Genomic DNA, 23,896 nt, shown 5'->3' with positions numbered 1-23,896 from the left:
CGACCATAAAGCCAGCCTTACAGAGATCCTCCTGTCTCTCTCTGACCCTCTCTCTCTCTCTGACTCTCCCTCTCTCTCTCCCCTTCCCCCCTCTTCTCTCTCTAGGAGTTGTTCCCATGAGAAGGTGGTCTCCATGCTTCAGGGCAGTGGAGCAAATCCAACCCTGGTGGTGGAGGAGGGTCCGTCTGACTACTCTTCAGACCACACCGACCCGGAGGACTCGCCCCCCCCAGCCCCCGCCGCTGCACCGTGCGCAAGGTCCATACACCACACATGCTCACAAGTCCAAGTCAAGTCTTAAGGTCGAGCTGAAATGCCATTTCACAGTGATGTGATTCCTTATCATGCCATATTCCCAGTGAAACAGGGTAGAGAGGCGAGACATAGCGTGTGGAGGAGTTTGATTTGACCGTAGGAAAGTGGGCATGTCTGGGATGAAGGACTGGAGTTGGCTGATGTGAAGGGCCCTGTGCCTCGGACCAGAGCAAGACAGCAGTCTACAGTCTAGTACAGCAAAATAATGTATTGTGGCAGACAAATCTGAAACCTATATAGCCTTTGCCCTTTGACCACCAAAATCGAATTAGTGCATCCTTGAGTCCAAGTCGACGTTTGAGACAAATTGGAAGAAATTCAGTCAAGGTGTTCCTGAGATATCGCGTTAAAGAGCTTGGAAATGGGGTTTGTGAGGTCACAGTGACCTTGAACTTTGACCTTTAACCACCAAAATCTAATCAGTTCATTCTTGAGTCCAAGTGGACGTTTGAGGGAAATTCAAAGAAATTCCATCAAGGCGTTCCTGAGATATGGCCTTAACGAACTTGAAAATGCCATTTGAGAGGTCACAGTGACCTTGAACTTTGACCACCAAAACCTAATCAGTTCATCCTTGAGTCCACGTCGACGCTTGAGGCAAATTTGATGAAATTCCGTCAGGGCGTTCCTCAGATATCGGGTTAACGAACATGGACGAATGGACGGACGTATGGACGGACGGACAACCCTAATCCACAATGCCTCCAGCCGGCGGTAGCCAGGCTGGAGGCATAAAAATTTAACATAATGAGCCATAAGCTCCACCCACTCCAACCCCAACTTCAGCAAACAGTAAAAACTGGGAAATGGCAATATTTAGGATTTGGTTTGAAGCTAATGTCTACAACTTTTTGATGCTTACAATTAGGCACATAAGACCCTTAATTACATAGTTGGAAGGTTTTGCCTGCTCAGAATCTTCTCCTAACCATGAAGATTTATTGACAGCCATCATGTCATAATATTGGTTCTTAATTGGGTTGAAATTTGTTAGTACTACCTGATGTCAGCACACTGTAGATATTGTTATGAATGAACTGAGCATGGTTGACTTTTGATGTGAAAAACCAAAGAAATTTGATTTTTCTGAATTATGTTGCATACATTGTTAAATAGGTGCACTGTATAACCAGGGATGTGATCTGAAATAGTTAAAAAGTATTTTTTTCTTTCAGGTTCCAAGTCCAAATGGGGTCTCGATTCATTTATTTCTTGTCAAGTTGCAAGTCATCAAAACAGTGACTCGAGTCAAGTCGACTTGAGTCCAAGTCACAATTGCTCAAGTCCACATCTCTGTTAGAGATTAAAGATTAAAATACATCATAATAAGCTACTAAATACTATATTTATATATATATACTGTATATATATATATATATATATATATAGGAAGAAGTGTATTGTTAGCACCCCCCAGTTGGCCATGTTCTCACCCCGACACTTGTCAGTTATCTCAATGAGCTGTCTACCTACTGTAAAATGGCAGCTGATCTGCAGTAAAAGAAAATCCTGATGTTCTCGGTTATCTCACTACTATAATCAGGCAGAATTCCGCAAGGCGCACAGCTCACAATTGCTCAACTGCACATGTGCTAGAAATGAGCGCACAAAGCACATGACATTGTTTATTTATAAGTGTATGAATGAAAAAAATATGCTCAAATAAAGTGCATGCTTTCCCTGGGCTGCCTCTGGCCAGGTCTCCGGCCCTAAGCTCTCTGCAGTGGGTGGCTGAGATCCTCCCTCCGAGCATCAAAGTCCACGGACGCACCTTCAGCCAACAGCTGCAGCACCTGCTGACCATCCAGGAGAGGTACACTGTCTGCAAGAGCCTGGAGACTTTCTTCCAGCACAGGTCAGTGGATGGATAGTCTCAATGCCAGACCCAGAGTTATTACGCTGATACACTATGTTACTGCATGCTGCAGAGCTCTCTCTGGGTCTGATACACTATGTGATACATGCTGCAGATCTCTCTCTGGGTCTGATACACTACGTTACTGCATGCTGCAGATCTCTCTCTGGGTCTGATACACTACGTTACTGCTTGCTGCAGATCTCTCTCTGGGTCTGATACACTACGTTACTGCATGCTACAGATCTCTCTCTGGGTCTGATACACTACGTTACTGCATGCTGCAGATCTCTCTCTGGGTCTGATACACTACGTTACTGCATGCTGCAGATCTCTCTCTGAGTCTGATACACTATGTTACTACATGCTGCAGATCTCTCTGGGTCTGATAAACTATGTTACTGCATGCTGCAGATCTCTCTCTGAGTCTGATACACTATGTTACTACATGCTGCAGATCTCTCTGGGTCTGATACACTACGCTACTGAACGCTGCAGATCTCTCTCTGGGTCTGATACACTACATTACTGCATGCTGCAGATCTTCTATCTGGGTCTGATACACTATGTTACTCCATGCTCCAATCACGTTTGAATCCTGGCCAGTGATTCGTTCCCACGAAATCCTGGGGGAACCAATTAGTAACGACTTTAGCGATCAGGCGCACCCACCCAACCTGACTCTTTCTGTTAGCCACCTTTTTATTGCTACAACCAATTCCCTAGAGACCCACCCTCAAAACAGCAGCTTGGGCTGCGAAGTGGCACAGACTAATTTATTTAGTATGCAGAGTACAGCGATTTAACATCATATTTGAGTCTGGGGTGCGACGAGTGGATCGAGGGATACTCTTTCTTGAGTTATTCAAGATTCAAGATTCAAGAAGTTACTTACTGATTAAAGGTTTTGTACAAAACTAAACATGTATTTTTACAGAAAAATCTTAGCCTAGTGTAAGTTAAAGTTCAAACTTGGGGAGTGCGCTTAGCCTTATGGGGACCTGAAGGAGTGCAGTGCCGAATTTCTTGCAATTTGGACATGCACACAGTCATAGCGTCACCTACTGGCAACACAAAAAGCGGTTTATCTTGAGAACCATTCGATCAAACGAACGGTTCTCAAGCATACATTTATTTCCTGCTCATTTTTCCTGCTTTTTCTACATCATCTTATTATCTTGAATAGCTAAACCAGCCATTTCCAAGAGATATACTGTACTGTATGTTTGATAAATCACAACTTTGTCTCATGCATGTGTTATTGAAAACATACAGTAGACCAAATGCATTTCGGCAGACTTAACACCTTGTTTTTATTTCCTCTCATCAGTAAAACAATTTACACAATTTAAATGAAAGAGAGATTCTGCTAAAAAGAATTGGCGACCCAAATAAGATCTCCTGTGCAGACCCACCTGTGGGTCCCAACCAGTCTTTGGGAATGCTGGGCCAGTGCAAAACACAAACGCAATGAACGCTTATCAACAAAAGTCTTGCCAAAATCAAGGAACCCAATAATGCAGATTATCACTTTAACATATTAATTTGAAATGTGAAGTTGTACTTCTTCTAACAGTCTATAGCTAACATTGCCAAATATCAAACATTTGCTGTTGCATGGGGAGCAGTATTTTACATTAGGCAAAGAAAATCTCTCAAGCATCCATGTTTTCCACATTTTCCCCCGAGCTGGACAACTGGAAGGCATGAATTGTTGTAATTACACCCTACTGTACCAGCTGGGAATATCTGACTTCCCATTTTGAAGGGCACACAATATAAGAGATCATATTGTCTGTCAGGCCTCTGGGTTATGCTTTTACAACACAGAATCCAAATGGCATTACATGCTTTGATTCTGATCCAAACATCTTGCATGGCATGCGACAGGCTTAGAACTGAACTCTCCTATACGTACATGCAAACAGGCAGTCAACAAATCCTTTCATATCTGACATTCCTCTGCTATCCTAATCCTACCTGTTTTTCTAATCTTCTTTCATCCTGTTCACTCCTGTGTCTGTGTGCATGTGTGTTTCATCCTGTTCGCTCCCTCTTGACTGAACTTCTCATTACAGATGCAGAGAATTTAAATCTGGCATTTACATTAAATCTGTGCACCAAATTGCAATCAGTTATGATATGAAACAGTGAGAATAGCCTGTGGTGAGAGAGCCAAAGTCATGCCCTCTTCAGGGTTAGTAATATGAACCAAGGGATTTAATCCGCCATTCTTTTTTCTCACACTCACTCACTCACACACACACACACACACACACACACACACATGGACACTTCTCATTCTTATTATAGGAGGATAAGCATATGAAATGTAGATGGAAAAAAGAATAGCGTCGAAATCCCTTGGTTCGTATGCTTAACCCGGAAGAGGGCATGCCTTTGGCACTCTACATGTATATGTGATGTCACTGTGTGTGTGTGTGTGTGTGTGTGTGTGTGTGTGTGTGTGTGTGTGTGTGTGTGTGTGTGTGTGTGTGTGTGTGTGTGTGTGTGCGTGCGTGTGCGTGTGCATGCGTGCGTGTGTATTTGCAGGAACGTGGACACCTTGATAGTGGATGTGTTTCCAGTGTTGGACACTCCGGCCAAACAGCTGATCTGGGAGTTTATCTACCAGCTGCTGACCTATGACGAGCAGGAGCACTGCCAGAGCAAGATCTCACGCTTCCTGGGCTTCAAGAGCGCCGGTGAGCCAAACAGAGGCCTTCAGGGGTTAACTGAGCCAGAACACAGGCCTTCAGGGGTTAACTGAGCCAGAACACAAGCCTTCAAGGTTAACTGAGTCAGAACACAGGCCTTCAGGGGTTAACTGAGTCAGAACACAGGCCTTCAGGGGTTAACTGAGCCAGAACACAAGCCTTCAAGGTTAACTGAGCCAGAACACAGGCCTTCAGGGGTTAACTGAGCCAGAACACAAGCCTTCAGGGGTTAACTGAGCCAGAACACAGGCCTTCAGGGGTTAACTGAGCCAGGCACAGGCCTTCCGACCTTCCGTTTCCCAGAAAATGTCAACTTTTCTCTGATTGGATACAAATTGGCGCTGACCTCAAACTATCCAGTCAGACAAAAGTTTCTGGGAAACGGAACGTCAGATCCCAATGCCTGTAAAGGACTATGTATTTTTTCACCCCGAATCCACGCCGCCATCCGTGAGTCTCTATGAGTTACGGTTGCGGTCTAGGGAGATACCTCCGCTCTACATGCAGGACTACAGGAGAGAGATAGAGGACAGCGGGGGGTTGGGGGTTTCAAGTCCCTGACCAAACACTCTATTTCAGTGATTGCTGTCAGAATATAGAGCCATTTAACACTTATTTTAATAACACAAAAACATCGCTGAATGTACCTTTAAATAATGACGAGACCAGTGCGATACCATACTTTTTTTTTGCTATACTTTAAAGGTTTTGGTGGCATCTCGGCATGCAGAACTGCCCCCCCCCCAAAAAAAAGCTACACCCACTTTCAGTCTAAAACCCACCCACTTTTGATGTAAAGCCACACCCCTCTGAGTACAGATACAGTTACAGATACTGTAATTTAGTTGGTTAAACAGATACACATAATGGTGTACTTGCTCATCCCTACTAAGTGTGTGTGTGTGCGTGTTCGTGTGTGCGTGCATGCGTGTGTGTGTGTGTGTGTGTGTGTGTGTGTGTGTAGACCCTGAGCTGGGGCAGGAGCAGCATCGTAGGAGCAGCTCGATGCGTGTGACTGGGACGTCGTACCGCGGCGTCGTCCAGGAGAGGAGCTCCGACGACCTCGTCATCGGGACGCACCTGGGCATGGGTAGGCTGCAACAACAACAACAACGTGTTTCCTCTCACAAGGTCTGATCAGTTGACAAGTTTGGGCTTGGACAGAGGAAGCTGTGAAAGTGATACTGAAAGCTGTAGTTCCTCGAATGGCCACTTGAGGCTGGCTCCAAAACAGTCATTCCCCGTTCACCCCATGTTAAAATGCATGTCTTTACAACAGGATTAAGCATGTTCACAGCCTTTATAGCTAATTTAAAGGGATACGCCAACATTTTGGGAGATTCCCCTAGTTGCCATATTGCTGACAGTAAATGGAGAATGCGTGTGCCTTTATCGTCACTGTGCGTGCCCTACAAAGAGCGGTACATCCCTCGGTGCTACTTAGCTTAGCGCTACAACGGTAGTGAACGGTACAGCTGCCTATCACCGTTCAGTCACCAAAACAGCGCCATGTTGTGACTCGTGCACTCACCACGCATTGAAATAATAATCCAGAGTTACTGGAAAGTAAATCCACACACCCAGAACTAACAAAGATTAACCAAACTAACCAAGAGTAACTGAAGTTACTTCCTCGTTTGTCATGACGCGCATGCGCTGTGTGCGGTCATCAGTACAGTGCATGTGCTGACTATGTTGCTCAAGGAGCTAACTCCTGTTCCAGGAGCTAACTCCTGCTACACAAGCTAACTCCTGCTCTAGGAGCTAACTCCTGCTCGAGGAGCTAATTCCTCCTCCACGAGCTAACTTCTCCTCCAGGAGGTGCTAACTCCTGCTCCAGGAGCTAACTCCTCCAGGAGGTGCTAACTCCTGCTCCAGGAGCTGCTAACTCCTGCTCCAGGAGCTAACTCCTCCTCCAGGAGGTGCTAACTCCTGCTTCAGGAGCTAACTCCTGCTCCATGAGCTAACTCCTCCTCCTCCAGGAGCTAACTCCTGCTCCAGGAGCCAAGCTTTGCCTGTTGTTCCTCCTGTCCTCATCCTGTCCTCTCTTGGCTGGAGGTGGATGGACTTGGGGGATGCTGACTGTCTGTCCGTGTGTCCCGGCTCATGCGTTATTGTGCTTTAGGAATTCATGTGGATGAATGTGGGAGTCCGGAGGAGAGGCAGTGCGGAGACGGGACCTCCTTTCCCGAGTCCCCCGACCTCAAACATGTAGGTATAACGCTTCTCAGCGCCGCCATCTGGCAACCAGCATTACAAATCGTCGCTGTTGGGTGGAAACCTCGTTCTGCCTTTTTTCTTTTTTGCTCATAAATGGATTTAGTGTAAAAAAAATAAGCTGTGAAAGTTTCAGGTACTTTGGACGAGCAAAATATGTTATATTACTGGTTATTAATGTTGTTGCTATTACATGACAGTATGTTAAAATGGGAATGTTTTTTTCTTCCTTATAAAAATAGTTTTTTTTTAGATACAAGGTTCTATATTCATAATATTTGTGAGGTAACACACTAATGAGAAGGGCATCTTCTCTTGATCACAGAAGCACTCTTCACTGTGCCAAATCTCTGATTTGGTGCCAGTTTGGTTGAGGGCCCAAGCAGCAGCAGCCAGCCACACAGGCTTCATCTTCTCCACCTCCCCAGCAGTCGGAGAAGAAGAAGTTAGGGTGATGTCCACCCCACCTCTCTGGTGGGATGCCCCTACAGTATGCCCCTGGCATACTGTACTCATAAGCACACAAATGTTCTTTCCTTGAGAAAATTATTAAAGTATGCCAAGCTGTCGCATCCAAGGATGCAGCTAAAACAAACAAACAGACATGATCATAAACAGCGTGGTGTCAAAACCTGCTGTGTCCCGCCCGCTGAAGGCTCAAGCCTTTGGCGGGGGGGGGGTCCTGTTCCCATGCTGCCATGTTCGTGCACACGCAGTGCGGGGACTGTGTCATCCCCCTCACCCTCCAGGAGAGGGCGCGACAGTACCACTGTTGGTTTCTCCTCCAGGGAGCAAGGTCACGGCCCCCAAACCCAATCTCGCAGACAGGTGAGAAATGTGGAAAGATATGGTGGCTCCGGAGTGGGCTTTGCTAACCATTTCAAAGGGTTACAGACTCCAATTCTGAACCCTTCCACCCACATTTTCCGGCATTATTAATACACAAACTCAGGGCGAGGCAGCTCTTATTCTTCAGGAGGAAATAAACTCACTGCTGAACAATGGCACATTGTGTCAAGGGCAGACCCACGCCGGTTTCTATTCCAGATACTTCATAGTGCCCAAACGGGGCAGCACAGGAATCCACCCGATTCTGGATCTGCGAGCTCTAAACAAATACCTCCAGAAATTCAAATTCAGAATGCGGAAGGATGCATCACTTCTGCGTTTAGTGCGTCAAAATGACCAATATATCGCCCTCAGAGGCGATTTCCAGGTTCTCAGGTTTGCCTTCACGGGGGTATGTTACCAATATTGTGTGCTTCCATCTGCCTCTGCCTCAGCCCGAGGGTGTTTGTCCGGTGCACGGACGCAGCGCGTGGGCATCTGCTTGGTTTTGGCACAATGTGAGTAGGAGTAGTAGTCATGACACACCTCCAATTTAGCTTTTGTGATAAACGAGGAAAAGTGCAAGCTCTGGTTCTGGTGAGGTCGGCGAACACAACAACAGTGTTGTATATAAATTGCCAGGGCGGCTTGCGCTCACTGAAGTTGCACACATTGGTCCTTTGGAGCAGTGCGTGTTTCCTCTCCCTGAGGGCAACGCACTTCCCAGGGACCCTGAACAGAGCCACAGACCTGACCAGACCAGACAGATGTCCAAGTGTGGGCCGATTTATGGGGAGTGGTCTCTCCACCCCCAAATTGTGGAACAGATATGGTCACACTACGGCCGAGCCATGGTGGACCTTCTCAGTCCGCACCAGCTGCTTTACGCGTTCTCCCCGCTGTGACTGATTTCCCCCACCCTATCCAGAGTGAGGGATCATGGATGCACGCTCATTCTCATACCCCCACTGTAGCCAGCAATACACTGGCTAGTGGAGATTTATTGGATGCCGTGTGCTCCCTGGCTTGGAGACTCCTAACGAACAGCAAAATGTTGTCACAGGGATGGGAGACAGTGTTCCGTTCAGGTCCAGAATGTCTAGTACTCTGGTCCTGGCCCCTGATTGGCTAAATTTCCCACCTAGGGTGATTGCCACTAACAAGAACCAAAGGGCTCCTTCCACCAGAACCTTGTATGGTCACAGGTGGAAGCTGGAAAGAGGGCCACACTCCCTTTTTGTATACAAGACTTAATTGATGAGGGCAGAGCCTTCTCCACATTCAAGGTTGACCTGGCAGCCTTATCTGCTGGCCATCTGGGTTGTGGACTTAAAACCATCAGGATGCCAAGATGAACTGATTTGCACTGTTATGAAGCGGGCCCACAGGGGCCTCCATGTCTCCAAGACCCTGGTGCCTTTGTGGGATTTGCCTGTGGTTCTGGAGGGGCTCAATGTCCCCCTTCTGAACCACTGCATGAGGCAAGTTTGAAGCACCTGTCTTTAAAGACAGTGTTGTTACTAGCCTCATCCAAGAGGGTTAATGACTTACACATGCTCTCTGTCCACCCCTCGTGCATTCAGTTTGCTCCAGGGGATGGAAGGGTGGCTATGATCCCTAACCCAGCCCCTGTGCCTAAGGTTATGAGCTCTTGTTCTCCCATTACTCTGGTGGCCTTCACTGCTTCTCCTGGGGAGCAACAGGCTCAGTCCGTGCCCTGTGCACTTATATGGACAAAGCGAGGGGGCTCAGGAAGAGTGATCAGCTGTTCCCCTCCTGGGCTAATCCTTGTTTAGGCAAGCCCATCTCCAAGCAACACCTCTCACATTGGGCTGGGGAGGCTATTACCTTGGCTTATATGAGTCAGGGCGCACAGCCACCTCAGGGGTTCCATGCAAACTCTACTTGTGGGATGGCTTTATCCTGGGCCCTTTTCAGGGGAGTGTCTCTTCAGGACATGTTTGTGGTGGTGAGCTGCTTCTTGCCCCTCACCTTTGTCCGGTTCTATAGAGAGGTCCAGGAACGAGTCCGGAAATCATCGATGCTAACAGCCCTGGTTCTTCACAGTTTTCGCCTATGGGAGTTTTGAATGGGTTTTTGGCGCGATGCTTCTAATAATCTCTCTGGGCAACGCTGGCTTAATCAAACGCGAACCAGTGTTTAGTAACATCATCTTCACACATGAAGACCACTTTTATGAGTTTTGAAGCTTTTATGTGCCGTTAAAAGGGTGGCTAGCTAGCAAACGGCTAAATGAGACTACAATGTCGACGCGGATATTATACGTCATCATGAGTGAACGCGGAAATTCTTTCTCTCGCAATCAATGCGTGGACGCCTATGCGACACTGTGTGTAGTTCTGGATTAGCTTAGCACGAGCTTTTTACCTCTAGAGCTCGCTGTTATGCTTCAAAACTCATGAAAGTGGTCCTCATGTGTGAAGATTATCCCGCTGAACCTTGGTTCGCGTTTGATTAAACTTGCGTTGCCCACAGACATTATTTGAAGCATCGTGCCAAAAACCCATTCAAAAATCCCATAGACAGAAACAGTGAAGAACCAGGAAGTTCGGGACTTCCGCATTCAGCCTACAAAAATACGTCATTCCTGGAGCTCTCTATAGACTGGATGTCTCAGCCCTGTGCTTGGCACAAGCAGTTTTGGGGGACAGTTAAGGAACCTAGCAGCTCTGACAGATATGCTAATCTGTCATACAGGAGCTTCCCTATCATTAGTGAGTTAGCTCATGAATACTGAAGTGAGGTAACTCACCAGACAACCCTTCATTAGTGAGTTAGCTTGTGAATACTGAAGTGAGGTAACTCACCAGACAACCCTTCATTAGTGAGTTAGCTCATGAATATTCAAGTGAGGTAACTCACCAGACAACCCTTCATTAGTGAGTTAGCTCATGAATATTCAAGTGAGGTAACTCACCAGACAACCCTTCATTAGTGAGTTAGCTCATGAATACTGAAGTGAGGTAACTCACCAGACAACCCTTCATTAGTGAGTTAGCTCATGAATATTCAAGTGAGGTAACTCACCAGACAACCCTTCATTAGTGAGTTAGCTCATGAATATTCAAGTGAGGTAACTCACCAGACAACCCTTCTTGCCAGGCAGGCGAGAAAAATGCTTATCAGGATGACGTGCCCCTCCTACGTTGCCCCTATATATATGGGGCTCTGTCCCCTGGGCAGTGGAGGGTATATATAGGGGGCGCTGTTCCCTGGGCAGTGGAGGGTATATATAGGGGGCGCTGCCCCCTGGGCAATGGAGGGTATATATAGGGAGCTCTGTCCCCTGGGCAGTGGAGGGTATATATAGGGGGCGCTGTCCCCTGGGCAGTGGAGGGTATATATAGGGGGCGCTGTCCCCTGGGCAGTGGAGGGTATATATAGGGGGCGCTGTCCCCTGGGCAGTGGAGGGTATAGGGGGCTCTGTCCCCTGGGCAGTGGAGGGTATATATAGGGGGCTCTGTCCCCTGGGCAGTGGAGGGTATATATAGGGGGCGCTGTCCCCTGGGCAGTGGAGGGTATATATAGGGGGCGCTGTCCCCTGGGCAGTGGAGGGTATATATAGGGGGCGCTGTCCCCTGGGCAGTGGAGGGTATATATAGGGGGCGCTGTCCCCTGGGCAGTGGAGGGTATATATAGGGGGCGCTGTCCCCTGGGCAGTGGAGGGATGTAGGAAAATACTCTGACCCTGAATCAGAGAGTTGGTGCAGTAGTGCTTCTGTGATAGAGAGAAGATGCCCTTCTCATTAACCTCACTCCTATTATTCATGAAACCGGGGTTATATTCATAACCTTAAGTTTCTCTAAGTTTCCCAACAGCGACGAAATACTGGTTATGTTATCTGTGCTTTCTGCTGTCACATCATTTGAAAGTCCGTTCCTAAATACTGCAATTCAACATGTGTTATTAAATGAATTTGTGGCTGCAATTTACTTGCGGTCATAAAATGATTTCTAAATAACTAAAGAGCAGTGTGCATATGGACCTTCAAACTGAGTGAATGTGTGCTAACCCGCGGGTCATGCCTCCGCCCATAGATGGCAGGTGTGTACACGGAGCTGGAGACCGTGTACGCAGGGAAGAGTGTGTCGCCCTCTCCAGACCCCCAGGGGCTGGGACGCTCTCTCTCCCCCCTCACACTCCCCCCAATGACAGGTACAGTTGTGTACGTGCACACACACACACACATGCACACATACAAAGCCCTTCACCAACTGCCAACCCACCCCCCCCCCCATATCTCACCAACCTCCTCTCCCCCTACCAACCATCCCGGTCCCTCAGATCCACCTCAGCCGGCCTTTCCTCCACCCCCAAGTCCAACCTCTGCAGTTTCGGTGACAGAGCCTCCTCCAGGATAGCTCCCAAGCTGTGGAAGTCCCTCGCCCTGACATCAGAGAATCAGCGTCCCTCACAGTTTTCAATCCCGCCTCAACACCCATTTCTTTTCCTCTGCCTTCTCTTAAGTCCCCCTCCCCGCCTATTCCTGTGTGTCTGTGTCATGTTTGTCCATTGTCTGTTGCGATGCACAGACTGCAATGCACTGCAATTTCTAGTAAACAGCGCATGTACCCAAAATTTTCTTCCATCAACCACAATGCAATGCGGTCATGTTTACCAAGAGTGAGGTAGTGTCCGAAACTCGTTTGATCGTTCCCTAAATAGTTCACTATTATGATCAACACTACATGGGGAATAGTGTGAGTGAACCAGTCTGAACACGGCTATTGTTTCTCTGCAGGGAGCCGGAAGTCAGGCCTGTCGCTGTCCTGGAAGGAGCCTCTGCCCGCTCCTGTGTATGAGCTCTACCAGCAGAACAGTTTGGACTCCAACCCCTACGTCAGCCTGGAGAGCCCCCCCGCCTCCCCCTGCAGCCCCCCCGCCTCCCCCCACCCCTCAGAGCAGCCCCCCCTCAGCCCCCCCACCCGCCGCAAGAAGCTGTTCACCTTCTCACGGCCGCCCCGCAGCCGAGACACAGACAAGTTCCTGGACGCTCTGAGCGAACAGCTGGGTCACAGGGTCACTCTGGTCGACCACTTCGTCCCCGGAGACAACGACTACGAGGAGGTGAGGGAGAGCCGCCACCACACACAACAGCTGCTGTTTGCCAAAGCCACGCCCTCCTCCGGGTTCACCATCCGCACCAAGGGATTTCATCTGCCAATCATTTTTCCATTTTGTTAAATGCTTATAAAAATAGTTTTACTTGGTCAAACAAAGCGATTCAACTATATTTAGAATCAGGAGAGACCATAATAACATTTCACTCGGACACCCCCTCCCCCAAAAATAGAGATATTCTTATTCTAAATGGAGTTGAATCTCTTGGTTTGACCAAGTAAAACTATTTGTATGAGCATTTTACCAAATGTCTATTGAAAAATGAGTGGCAGATTCAATCCCTTGGTGCAAATACTGAGCCCAGAAGAGGGCTTTGAAGAAGGCCCTTTGCTCTCTATACATACACATATGATTTGTTGATGTCTTCTTGATATCAAGGCTTGTATTAATATTTCTTAGGTTTGAGGTTAAAGGAACACACCAACATTTTTGGAGATTCGCCTATTTTCCATATTAAGACGAGAAGATAGATGCCCTCTTCTTTGTGCATGTGGTAGAAAAATAGCAGCCCGCCCCTCCTGCTAATTAGCTTAGCACAATGAATGGTAGTCATTGGTATTGGCTAGTATACCCCCATTAGCACAAGCAAAAAGGTAAAAACAAAAAAAACATCCATATTGCTCACCTGCTGTAATCCAAGTCTCCACAAGCCCTGAGATGCCAAGTTGACTAGAAAATACATCATTTACACCCTGTTTTTAGCTGAAATCTGTACTGTAACCAGGTGCTGCACAGAGAAGAGAAGGACATGTACCTTCTTGTCTTACTATCACACACAGAGAAGAGAAGGACATCTACGTATCTTCTTGTCTTACTATCACACACAGAGAAGAGAAGGACATCTACCTTCTTGTCTTACTATCACACACAGAGAAGAGAAGGACATCTACCTTCTTGTCTTACTATCACACACAGAGAAGAGAAGGACATCTACCTTCTTGTCTTACTATCACACACAGAGAAGAGAAGGACATCTACCTTCTTGTCTTACTATCACACACAGAGAAGAGAAGGACATCTACCTTCTTGTCTTACTATCACACACAGAGAAGAGAAGGACATCTACATATCTTCTTGTCTTACTATCACACACAGAGAAGAGAAGGACATCTACATATCTTCTTGTCTTACTATCACACACAGAGAAGAGACGGACATCTACATATCTTCTTGTCTTACTATCACACACAGAGAAGAGACGGACATCTACCTTCTTGTCTTACTATCACACACAGAGAAGAGAAGGACATCTACATATCTTCTTGTCTCACTATCACACACAGAGAAGAGAAGGACATCTACCTTCTTCTTGTCTTACTATCACACACAGAGAAGAGAAGGACATCTACCTTCTTCTTGTCTTACTATCACACACAGAGAAGAGAAGGACATCTACCTTCTTCTTGTCTTACTATCACACACAGAGAAGAGAAGGACATCTACCTTCTTCTTGTCTTACTATCACACACAGAGAAGAGAAGGACATCTACATATCTTCTTGTCTTACTATCACACACAGAGAAGAGACGGACATCTACATATCTTCTTGTCTTACTATCACACACAGAGAAGAGACGGACATCTACCTTCTTGTCTTACTATCACACACAGAGAAGAGAAGGACATCTACATATCTTCTTGTCTCACTATCACACACAGAGAAGAGAAGGACATCTACCTTCTTCTTGTCTTACTATCACACACAGAGAAGAGAAGGACATCTACATATCTTCTTGTCTTACTATCACACACAGAGAAGAGAAGGACATCTACCTTCTTCTTGTCTTACTATCACACACAGAGAAGAGAAGGACATCTACATATCTTCTTGTCTTACTATCGCACACAGAGAAGAGAAGGACATCTACATATCTTCTTGTCTTACTATCACACACAGAGAAGAGAAGGACATCTACATATCTTCTTGTCTTACTATCACACACAGAGAAGAGACGGACATCTACCTTCTTGTCTTACTATCACACACAGAGAAGAGACGGACATCTACCTTCTTGTCTTACTATCACACACAGAGAAGAGACGGACATCTACCTTCTTGTCTTACTATCACACACAGAGAAGAGAAGGACATCTACATATCTTCTTGTCTTACTATCACACACAGAGAAGAGAAGGACATCTACATATCTTCTTGTCTTACTATCACACACAGAGAAGAGAAGGACATCTACATATCTTCTTGTCTTACTATCACACACAGAGAAGAGACGGACATCTACCTTCTTGTCTTACTATCACACACAGAGAAGAGAAGGACATCTACATATCTTCTTGTCTTACTATCACACACAGAGAAGAGAAGGACATCTACGTATCTTCTTGTCTTACCATCACACACAGAGAAGAAAAGGACATCTACGTATCTTCTTGTCTTACTCTCGGGAAGATGGCAAATAGGTGAATCTCCCAAACATGTTGGCCTCTTCCTTTAAGGTGGTTGGTTTATACCCTGTTATAGAGAAGTAGCCATAATGAAAATATTTAATAGTGATTTCTTAATTATTTATGTTTTAATTGAAAGGTGCTGTGTGTAGCATTTTTAAATATCAATATATCATTGTCACATTTATTGTGATACCTTGGTATAAATGTATTTACTGTAAACAAATGAGACCACGGTTGAGACATTTGGTAGCCTCTGTCTCATATTGTGTTTCTCAAAATAAGACCACATTTCCCATAAACCCTGTTGCTTGCTGTTACAAACAGGATGTTGATTGTTCTGTTAAAGGTTTTCTCTTTCACTTTCCTGATGGAGGTGATTTCGCCATCGGCATTTCACTCTGAAAAACTCTGAAAGCTTTTGCTCTGGAAAAACAGACCCCTTTTTCTCTTTTGTGTCGTAAAGCAATCCAACAAATCCCCCTTCAAATCCGACCTGGTAGCTCACAACAGTGTTGTAGTCAAGCCACTATCTCTAGTCCGAGTCGAGTCTCAAGTCCCCTGTGTTTGAGTCCGAGTCACCAGAAGAAGAGTCCGACTCGAGTCCCCATTACCCCGAATCCAAGTCTGAGTCCGGACTGAACATGAGTGTGAATCCACATGTAGGTGGAACACACGTGCCTGGCACAGAAATGCAGTGTATACACCACTAGAATCTTCCAATCTTCTCAATTATCTTTTTTTTGTTTACAATACTTACACTAAAGTCTAATATATTTAATTTATTATTGCTGTTAAAGTGCTTCACACAGCATTTTTAATAAGCAATTATTTGTGTATTTGGAAGTACAGATGCTTGCTAAGGCTTATGTTGACACATCGTAGACATCATTAAGTGGTAGTGACATCATTAATTGTAGTGTTGCATGTTTACATTAGAGTAACTCTAATGTATGCTACAATGAACTTGGACTTGTGTCACATGAACAGATATATCAAGGTGGTTGTCATGGTTTCAGAAGAAGAGGGGTGCCTGTAAGTAAAAAATAATAATGATTAACGTACTTAGTGTTATACAGTAGAGACTTATTATATCTACCTATTTCTGATTATAATATTATAATATAATAAGTTGTGTGGAGAGAAAGATAAAAAAAAACATGCATGTCATGAAACAAACAGCTGTGTTTGCGTTTCTCATGATGGTTGTGTACTGTATATAAAATATATACTGTACACTGTATATGCAGTATATTATACTGTATATACAGTACATACTGCAATGGGTTATTTTAATAGTTTACAGTAGTTTGCAGTAAACTGAGTGAAGGAAAAACAACATTACACATTTTGCATGTTCGATACTGTATGGGTAGAGCTTCAGAAGCTAGTTCAACTGAAGGTAAGTGTTTTTTGAATAGGTTTTTGCCTTACATTTTAAAGATTTAGCTAAAGCTCATATCCAGAACAACTTAACCACATTAAGTGCAACAGTAGAAGCCTCATTTCCCAGATCAACCTGACAATAAATGTCAGAAAATAGAAATCATCATGTACCATAGAGAGAATAGACCAGGATATACTGTAAGAGCAAGAGGAAAAGGTACAGAGGATTTGGCTAGCACTTTACATTACAGCTCGGTAACAACATGGAAAGAGGGGGTAATAGTGTGAGAATAAAGAAGTAATAACTGGGTAATAGCTTGGTGTTAACAATGGGTATATCTGGTATAGAGGGTATGCACACCCACTGGAACACGCCACCTCAATCGGGAATGAGTGTCAAGTTCCTCCCTGAGCAGCAGGTGTCAGTTATCTAGGCTGATTACATGCATACCCTCTATATATGACATGTAATAGGGTAACAAGGTCTGAACAAATGGTAACTAGAAAAGTGCTCTCAGGAGAGTGCCAATCTCCTCCAGGCACCACTACGCCTAACCATGGCCAAACCCAAACCCAACTGCAAAGGGAACCGCTACAGGAAACACTCATATTATTATTATACTATTATTACACCCCTATTACCATGTTGTTTACTTATTACTTGGTTTCGAAAGTAACTCACTGCTTTACTATTACTTTCACTACCCGCTTCTGAAAAAGTGACGTACAACCTGTTTAGCCAGCTCGTTTTAGAACTGAATCCGATTTATTGGAGCTATAATTAATCTTACAGGGGGAGTCAACAATCAGCCAAACTGCATACTTTTTATTTATTTGCCTATAGGACAAAAAACGACTCAGTTGTCTCACCTAGCCACACCTCCACACTTTGTTTTTAGTCTCACCTAGCCACACCTCCACACTTTGTCTCACCTAGCCATACCTCCACACTTTGTTTTTAGTCTCACCTAGCCACACCTCCACACTTTGTTTCACCTAGCCACACCTCCACACTTTGTTTTTAGTCTCACCTAGCCACACCTCCACACTTAGTCTCACCTAGCCACACCTCCACACTTTGTTTCACCTGGCCACACCTCCACACTTTGTTTTTAGTCTCACCTAGCCACACCTCCACACTTTGTTTCACCTAGCCACACCTCCACACTTTGTTTTTAGTCTCACCTAGCCACACCTCCACACTTAGTCTCACCTAGCCACACCTCCACACTTTGTTTCACCTAGCCACACCTCCACACTTTGTTTTTAGTCTCACCTAGCCACACCTCCACACTTAGTCTCACCTAGCCACACCTCCACACTTTGTTTCACCTAGCCACACCTCCACACTTTGTTTCACCTGGCCACACCTCCACACTTTGTTTTTAGTCTCACCTAGCCACACCTCCACACTTTGTTTCACCTAGCCACACCTCCACACTTTGTTTCACCTAGCCACACCTCCACACTTTGTTTTTAGTCTCACCTAGCCACACCTCCACACTTAGTCTCACCTAGCCACACCTCCACACTTTGTTTCACCTAGCCACACCTCCACACTTTGTTTTTAGTCTCACCTAGCCACACCTCCACACTTAGTCTCACCTAGCCACACCTCCACACTTTGTTTCACCTAGCCACACCTCCACACTTTGTTTCACCTAGCCACACCTCCACACTTTGTTTCACCTAGTCACACCTCCACACTTTGTTTTTAGTCTCACCTAGCCACACCTCCACACTTAGTCTCACCTAGCCACACCTCCACACTTTGCCTCACCTAGCCACACCTCCACACTTTGTTTTTAGTCTCACCGAGCCACACCTCCACACTTAGTCTCACCTAGCCACACCTCCACACTTTGTTTTTAATCTCACCTAGCCACACCTCCACACTTAGTCTCAGCTAGCCACACCTCCACACTTTGTTTCACCTAGCCACACCTCCACACTTAGTCTCACCTAGCCACACCTCCACACTTTGTTTCACCTAGCCACACCTCCACACTTTGTTTCACCTAGCCACACCTCCACACTTTGTTTTTAGTCTCACCTAGCCACACCTCCACACTTAGTCTCACCTAGCCACACCTCCACACTTTGTTTTTAGTCTCACCTAGCCACACCTCCACACGATGTTTTTAGGCTCACCTAGCCACACCTGCACACTTTGTCTCACCTAGCCACACCTCCACACTTTGTTTTTAGTCTCACCTAGCCACACCTCCACACTTTGTCTTTAGTCTCACCTAGCCACACTTCCACACTTTGTTTTTAGCGCTGTGCAAGTGCTGGAGAAAATAATGCAGTAGCTTGAGATTAGTAGGTGTAATATAATTACTGTTTTGGAAATTGTAATCCCTTACATCACCATAGAGACACTGCGGAGCGCGTCATCATTCAGAAACCACGCCCAAAACGGGGGAGAAAACAAACTACCGTCCAATCCTGGCGTTCTCCTATGTCGTGTGCATGGTCGGGTGTTGCACATAAAGATCGTATATATGGAAGATGAACACTAGACATCCACATTTTTCTTGTTGCCAATTCTCAATGGCTTCCTTGTTCTGCTCGGGAGTACAAAAAAGCTTTAACTGGCGATTTTTCACATTTGTTGTCTGCGCAGCCCAGCACACAACAGCTTTTAGATATGTTTAATTCAAGGAATATGACGCTGTTGTGTGGAAGTGAACGGAGCTTTTCCCCCGTGATGGGCGTGGCCTATTTCATGCAGTGTCTCTATAGTACAGTAAGTGTTTCCTGAGTCGTTCACCTATTATCCTCAGCTGGTCACATCCGGTCTGATGCAATTTCCGATCTTTTGTGAGGATGTTAATTTCAGCGAGCACCAGCTAGTGTTGTGGAATTACTTTAGACCTGTCTAACAATCTACATGTCAAATTTCATATGAATACACAGCAATTTAAATGTCCAAATAGTTTAGGAAAGTGATTTGGTGAGAGAAAGCCGTGGGACGAGCTTGGGCGATGTTTGACAATCATTTGCTAATGCCTTGACTGCATTTACGTTCGCATGGCATCAGGTGACCGACTCAGGGTTATACTAGCGCAATGCTAAATGACCCGCAAATATCATCGTTTTCCTGACTATGGCAAAGACAAATCTAAAGTAAATGATTAAAACGATATGTCGTTAGAAAGATAAGAAGATATAGTTGACTTTTCCATGATTAAACTGGTTGTAAACATTACATGGTCTTAACAGTAGCTAACCGTAGCTGACTGACTTGAGATAATAGCAGCAAAAGTGAGCGACTTGCGAAACAGTTACACTAGTACCCCAGTAACTAGCGACTAGTTACGGTAGTTACTGGGGAAAGTAATAAAATGGTTACTGGCCAACAGTGGTGAGGAAGGGCTGTGACAGTGCCTCTCTCCTCTCCAGATGAGTTTTCATGAGGACCAGGACCTTGCGGAGCAGGACCTGGCTGTGGGCTTGGTGCCTGCTCAGCTCAGCAGCAGCAGCAGCAGCAGCAGCAGCTCCCTCTCCACCTCCTCAGGCTCAGAGCCCATCCCCCCGCCCCCCACCCAGAGCCCCCCACCCCCACCGCCCTTCCAGACCCCCATCCCGCCCCCCTTCCAGGTCATTATAATATATGATCATTTGATTACTAAACGTGACTTTGCTTACATGAACCTTATTGACATTGGTATCGAGAATGACCCCTGTGATGATTGTGATATTGATTTCAACTGTATCGCCCAGCCCCAGTATACCCTGTTTGTTCTGCTCTCTCTTCTCTCTCTCCCTCCCCCCCTGTTCTCTTCCATCTCTCGCTCCCTTCTCTCCCCCTATCTCCTCTCTCTCTATCTCTCTCCCTTCTCCCCCTCTCTCTCCCTTCTCTCCCCTCTCTCTCCTTTCTCTCCCCTCTCTCTATCTCTCTTCCTTCTCCCCCCCTCTCTCCCTTCTCTCCCCTCTCTCTCTCCCTTCTCCCCCCCTCTCTCCCTTCTCTCCCCCTCTCTCTCCCTTCTCTCCCCTCTCTCTCTCCCTTCTCTCCCCCCCCTCTCCCTTCTCTCCCCCCTCTCTCCCTTCTCTTCCCCCTCTCTCCCTTATCTCCCCTCTCTCCCTTATCTCCCCTCTCTCTCTCCCTTCTCTCCCCCCTCTCTCCCTTCTCTCCCCTCTCTCTCTCCCTTCTCTCCCCTCTCTCCCTTCTCTTCCCCCCCTCTCTCCCTTCTCTTCCCTCTCTCTCTCTCTTCTCTCCCCTCTCTATCTCTCTCCCTTCTCTCCCCTCTCTCTCTACCTCTCTCCCCTCTCTCTCTATCTCTCTCCATTCTCTTCCCTCTCTCTCTCCCTTCTCTCCCCCCTCTATCTCTCTCCCTTCTCTCCCCTCTCTCTCTATCTCTCTCCCTTCTCTTCCCTCTCTCTCCCTTCTCTCCCGTCTCTATCTCTCTCCCTTCTCTCCCCTCTCTCTCTATCTCTCTCCGTTCTCTCCCCTCTCTCTCTATCTCTCTCCCTTCTCTTCCCTCTCTCTCTCCCTTCTCTCCCCTCTCTATCTCTCTCCCTTCTCTCCCCTCTCTCTCTATCTCTCTCCCTTCTCTCCCCTCTCTCTCTATCTCTCTCCCCTCTCTCCCCTCTCTCTCTCCCTTCTCTTCCCTCTCTCTCTCCCTTCTCTCCCCTCTCTCTCTATCTCTCTCCCTTCTCTTCCCTCTCTCTCTCCCTTCTCTCCCCTCTCTCTCTATCTCTCTCCCTTCTCCCCCTCTCTCTCTCCCTTCTCTCCCCCTCTCTCCCCTTTCTCCCCCTCCCCCCATTATCTCACCCCCATCTCTCTTCCTCTCTCTCTAATATAAGATTGTTCAATCCTGTTTTTGATTGTGCTTAGCTAGACATGGGCTCTGTAAAGCCCTCTGAGACATGCTTGTGAATTAGGGCTATACAAATAAACTTGACTTGACTTCCAGTTCACCGACCCCCTGCCGCCCGTGCGCTTCTCCCCGGAGCCCGTCCCCCGCGGTGGCCGCGTGGCCTTCCAGCCACAGCACCCCATCATCCCGCCCCCTCCACCCCCTCCCAGGGCCTTCCTGTCCAGCCTGCCCCCCCTCCACACGGTGCTCGGGACCCGGGACCAGATGCTGGAGCGGCACCAGCGCTTCCAGGTACTGTAGGGCCGAACGATTTGGGGAAAAATCTATTGGACCCTTTTCACAGCAGCAATTTTGTGTCTCAAGGCAGGGTAAACACAGGTGGAACCAACAACATTAAGGAGGGCCCTGCCCCAGGCACTGAAACACCTGAATGGAATGGAAGTTGGAAACTCTCTCTCGTAACGGGACAAGCCCCGTCTTTTATTGTCACACGAACACCACAACACATGCATGCGGCCACAACACACTCATGCTGACGGTGGCCGGTGAAAAGTGTCCTCTGCATTTAACCCATCCAGGCATGTCCTTTCCTCCGGGGGGCAGGCCAGGAGCAGTGGTCGCTTTCTCGTACAGCGCCCGGGGACCAACTTCTGATCTTCTGCATGTTTTTAGTGGGGGGGTTATATACGGAGGAACCCCCCTGAGCACGGGGAGAACATGCAAACTCCACACAGAGAGAAAGGCCCTTACGACGAGATACCCCACCTGGGCAGTAGGCACTGAAGATATGGGGGGGAACACAACCACAGCGCCCACAGTGTCCCAGGCGAGAATCGAACTCAGGACCTTCTGACTGTGAGGCGACAGCTCTACCACTGAGCCACCGTGCTCAGGGGAAACCATCATTAAGGTTATTGGTTACACCTTTATCTACCCTGCCTTGAGACACAAAGTGGCTGCTGTGAAAAGCGTCTGTTGCAGTTTTTCTGACAGATGTGATTTGATTTGCGATAAAATAAAAATAAAGGCAAGCTTCTGTTCAATATTTACTGTGTAATACTGTAGATTTAAAATGTGTGATGTAGGGCTGAAGGATATTCACACACACAAAAATCTAATTGAGATTGATGGAATATTGCTATTGCGATTTAAATTGCAATTCATATCATCACATCATTGTTTTAATTTTGTTTATGAAAATACATTGATACAGTTTGCAGGATTTACTGAATTTGAGTATGATGAAAAGTTGTCACCAATATTGAATTTGATCCATGGACCAAAGATTACGTGGACTCACCAATAGCAAGCACACACAATCCAATGAGAAAACTTAGGTGCAGGGCCAACAGGGACTGATTAAAATAGAGAACAGGCCAGCACACACAAAATGTCCTTTCAAAAGTTGTGGAACGCTGAAGAAGGCCTTTTGGCTGAAACGTCCGTTGCTGCTGTGCTGTCTGTCCCAGATGATTACACTTTTGAAAGGACATTTTGTGTGTGCTGGCCTATTCTCTTTTTTAACCAAAGATTACCTGCAGCACTAAAATAACATCTTTAGAAGTCTATTTTGGACTTGGTAATTAATTGGTGCCTCTGCGCAGGGGCACAGTATTGTATAGGAAACCGTGGACGATTGCAAGGGCCCTTGACTGACAGGGGCCCTAAAAACATTTAAGACTCTGGAATTTTTATTGTATTTTGGCAAAAAAAAATCATAAAATGGTTCAGTCCTGCCTCAAGTCCGCCCCAAACCACGCAGAACTGCCTGCCCTGCTGGCTTCTATCAGAAATGCATAGTGAGTTAGATCAGGCAGCAGCAGCATCATCATGAGAGAGATCAAGAGAGCCAATTAAACAAATTAAATGGTCAAAGTTGTCATTGACATTTAAGGTATTTTAGATAGGCACCCCCTCCCCTGCCCGAGTATTTCGAAATAGTTTAATGTGGTTTCCCCGTGTGTAACGCTTGCGCTATGGAATCACAATCAGAATGATTAGTGTTTAGATATTCACATTTCTACAAAACCATAGAGTGCTATACCTTATTTTGTTCATAAGAAGGAGGGCTTTCCACTTTACAAGTAAGCAGAAATATATGAAAGCCTGAGAACGAAAAATAAGTAGTAATTCAATTAGTTACAAACCTTTGCTCTGAGATGTCAGATCTCTTTGGATCTGACATGACATCTGCATTCTCCATCTACTC

At 46.3% G+C, this 23,896-nt stretch overlaps 1 protein-coding gene across 1 annotated transcript in view; it reads left to right on the top strand.

The window, feature by feature from the left end:
• Nucleotides 1-23,896, top strand: part of grid2ipb (glutamate receptor, ionotropic, delta 2 (Grid2) interacting protein, b) — a gene marked incomplete at both ends in the record, with an annotated part of 65,376 nt that overhangs the window by 20,317 nt on the left and 21,163 nt on the right. The window contains 10 exons of the mRNA XM_083635770.1: nt 106-258; nt 2,015-2,170; nt 4,724-4,875; nt 5,852-5,977; nt 7,013-7,098; nt 11,992-12,109; nt 12,696-13,021; nt 16,469-16,513; nt 20,270-20,467; nt 21,784-21,978. Of these exons, the coding sequence (XP_083491896.1) occupies nt 106-258; nt 2,015-2,170; nt 4,724-4,875; nt 5,852-5,977; nt 7,013-7,098; nt 11,992-12,109; nt 12,696-13,021; nt 16,469-16,513; nt 20,270-20,467; nt 21,784-21,978 (1,555 nt within the window). The remainder of the gene's footprint in view (nt 1-105; nt 259-2,014; nt 2,171-4,723; nt 4,876-5,851; nt 5,978-7,012; nt 7,099-11,991; nt 12,110-12,695; nt 13,022-16,468; nt 16,514-20,269; nt 20,468-21,783; nt 21,979-23,896) is intronic.

The sequence above is a fragment of the Poromitra crassiceps genome (assembly GCF_964638095.1).
Source record: "Poromitra crassiceps genome assembly, chromosome: 4".
Lineage (NCBI taxonomy): Eukaryota > Metazoa > Chordata > Actinopteri > Beryciformes > Melamphaidae > Poromitra > Poromitra crassiceps.
The sequence above is the reverse complement of the archived record's forward strand: the minus strand, read 5'-3'. Positions and strand labels throughout refer to the sequence as shown.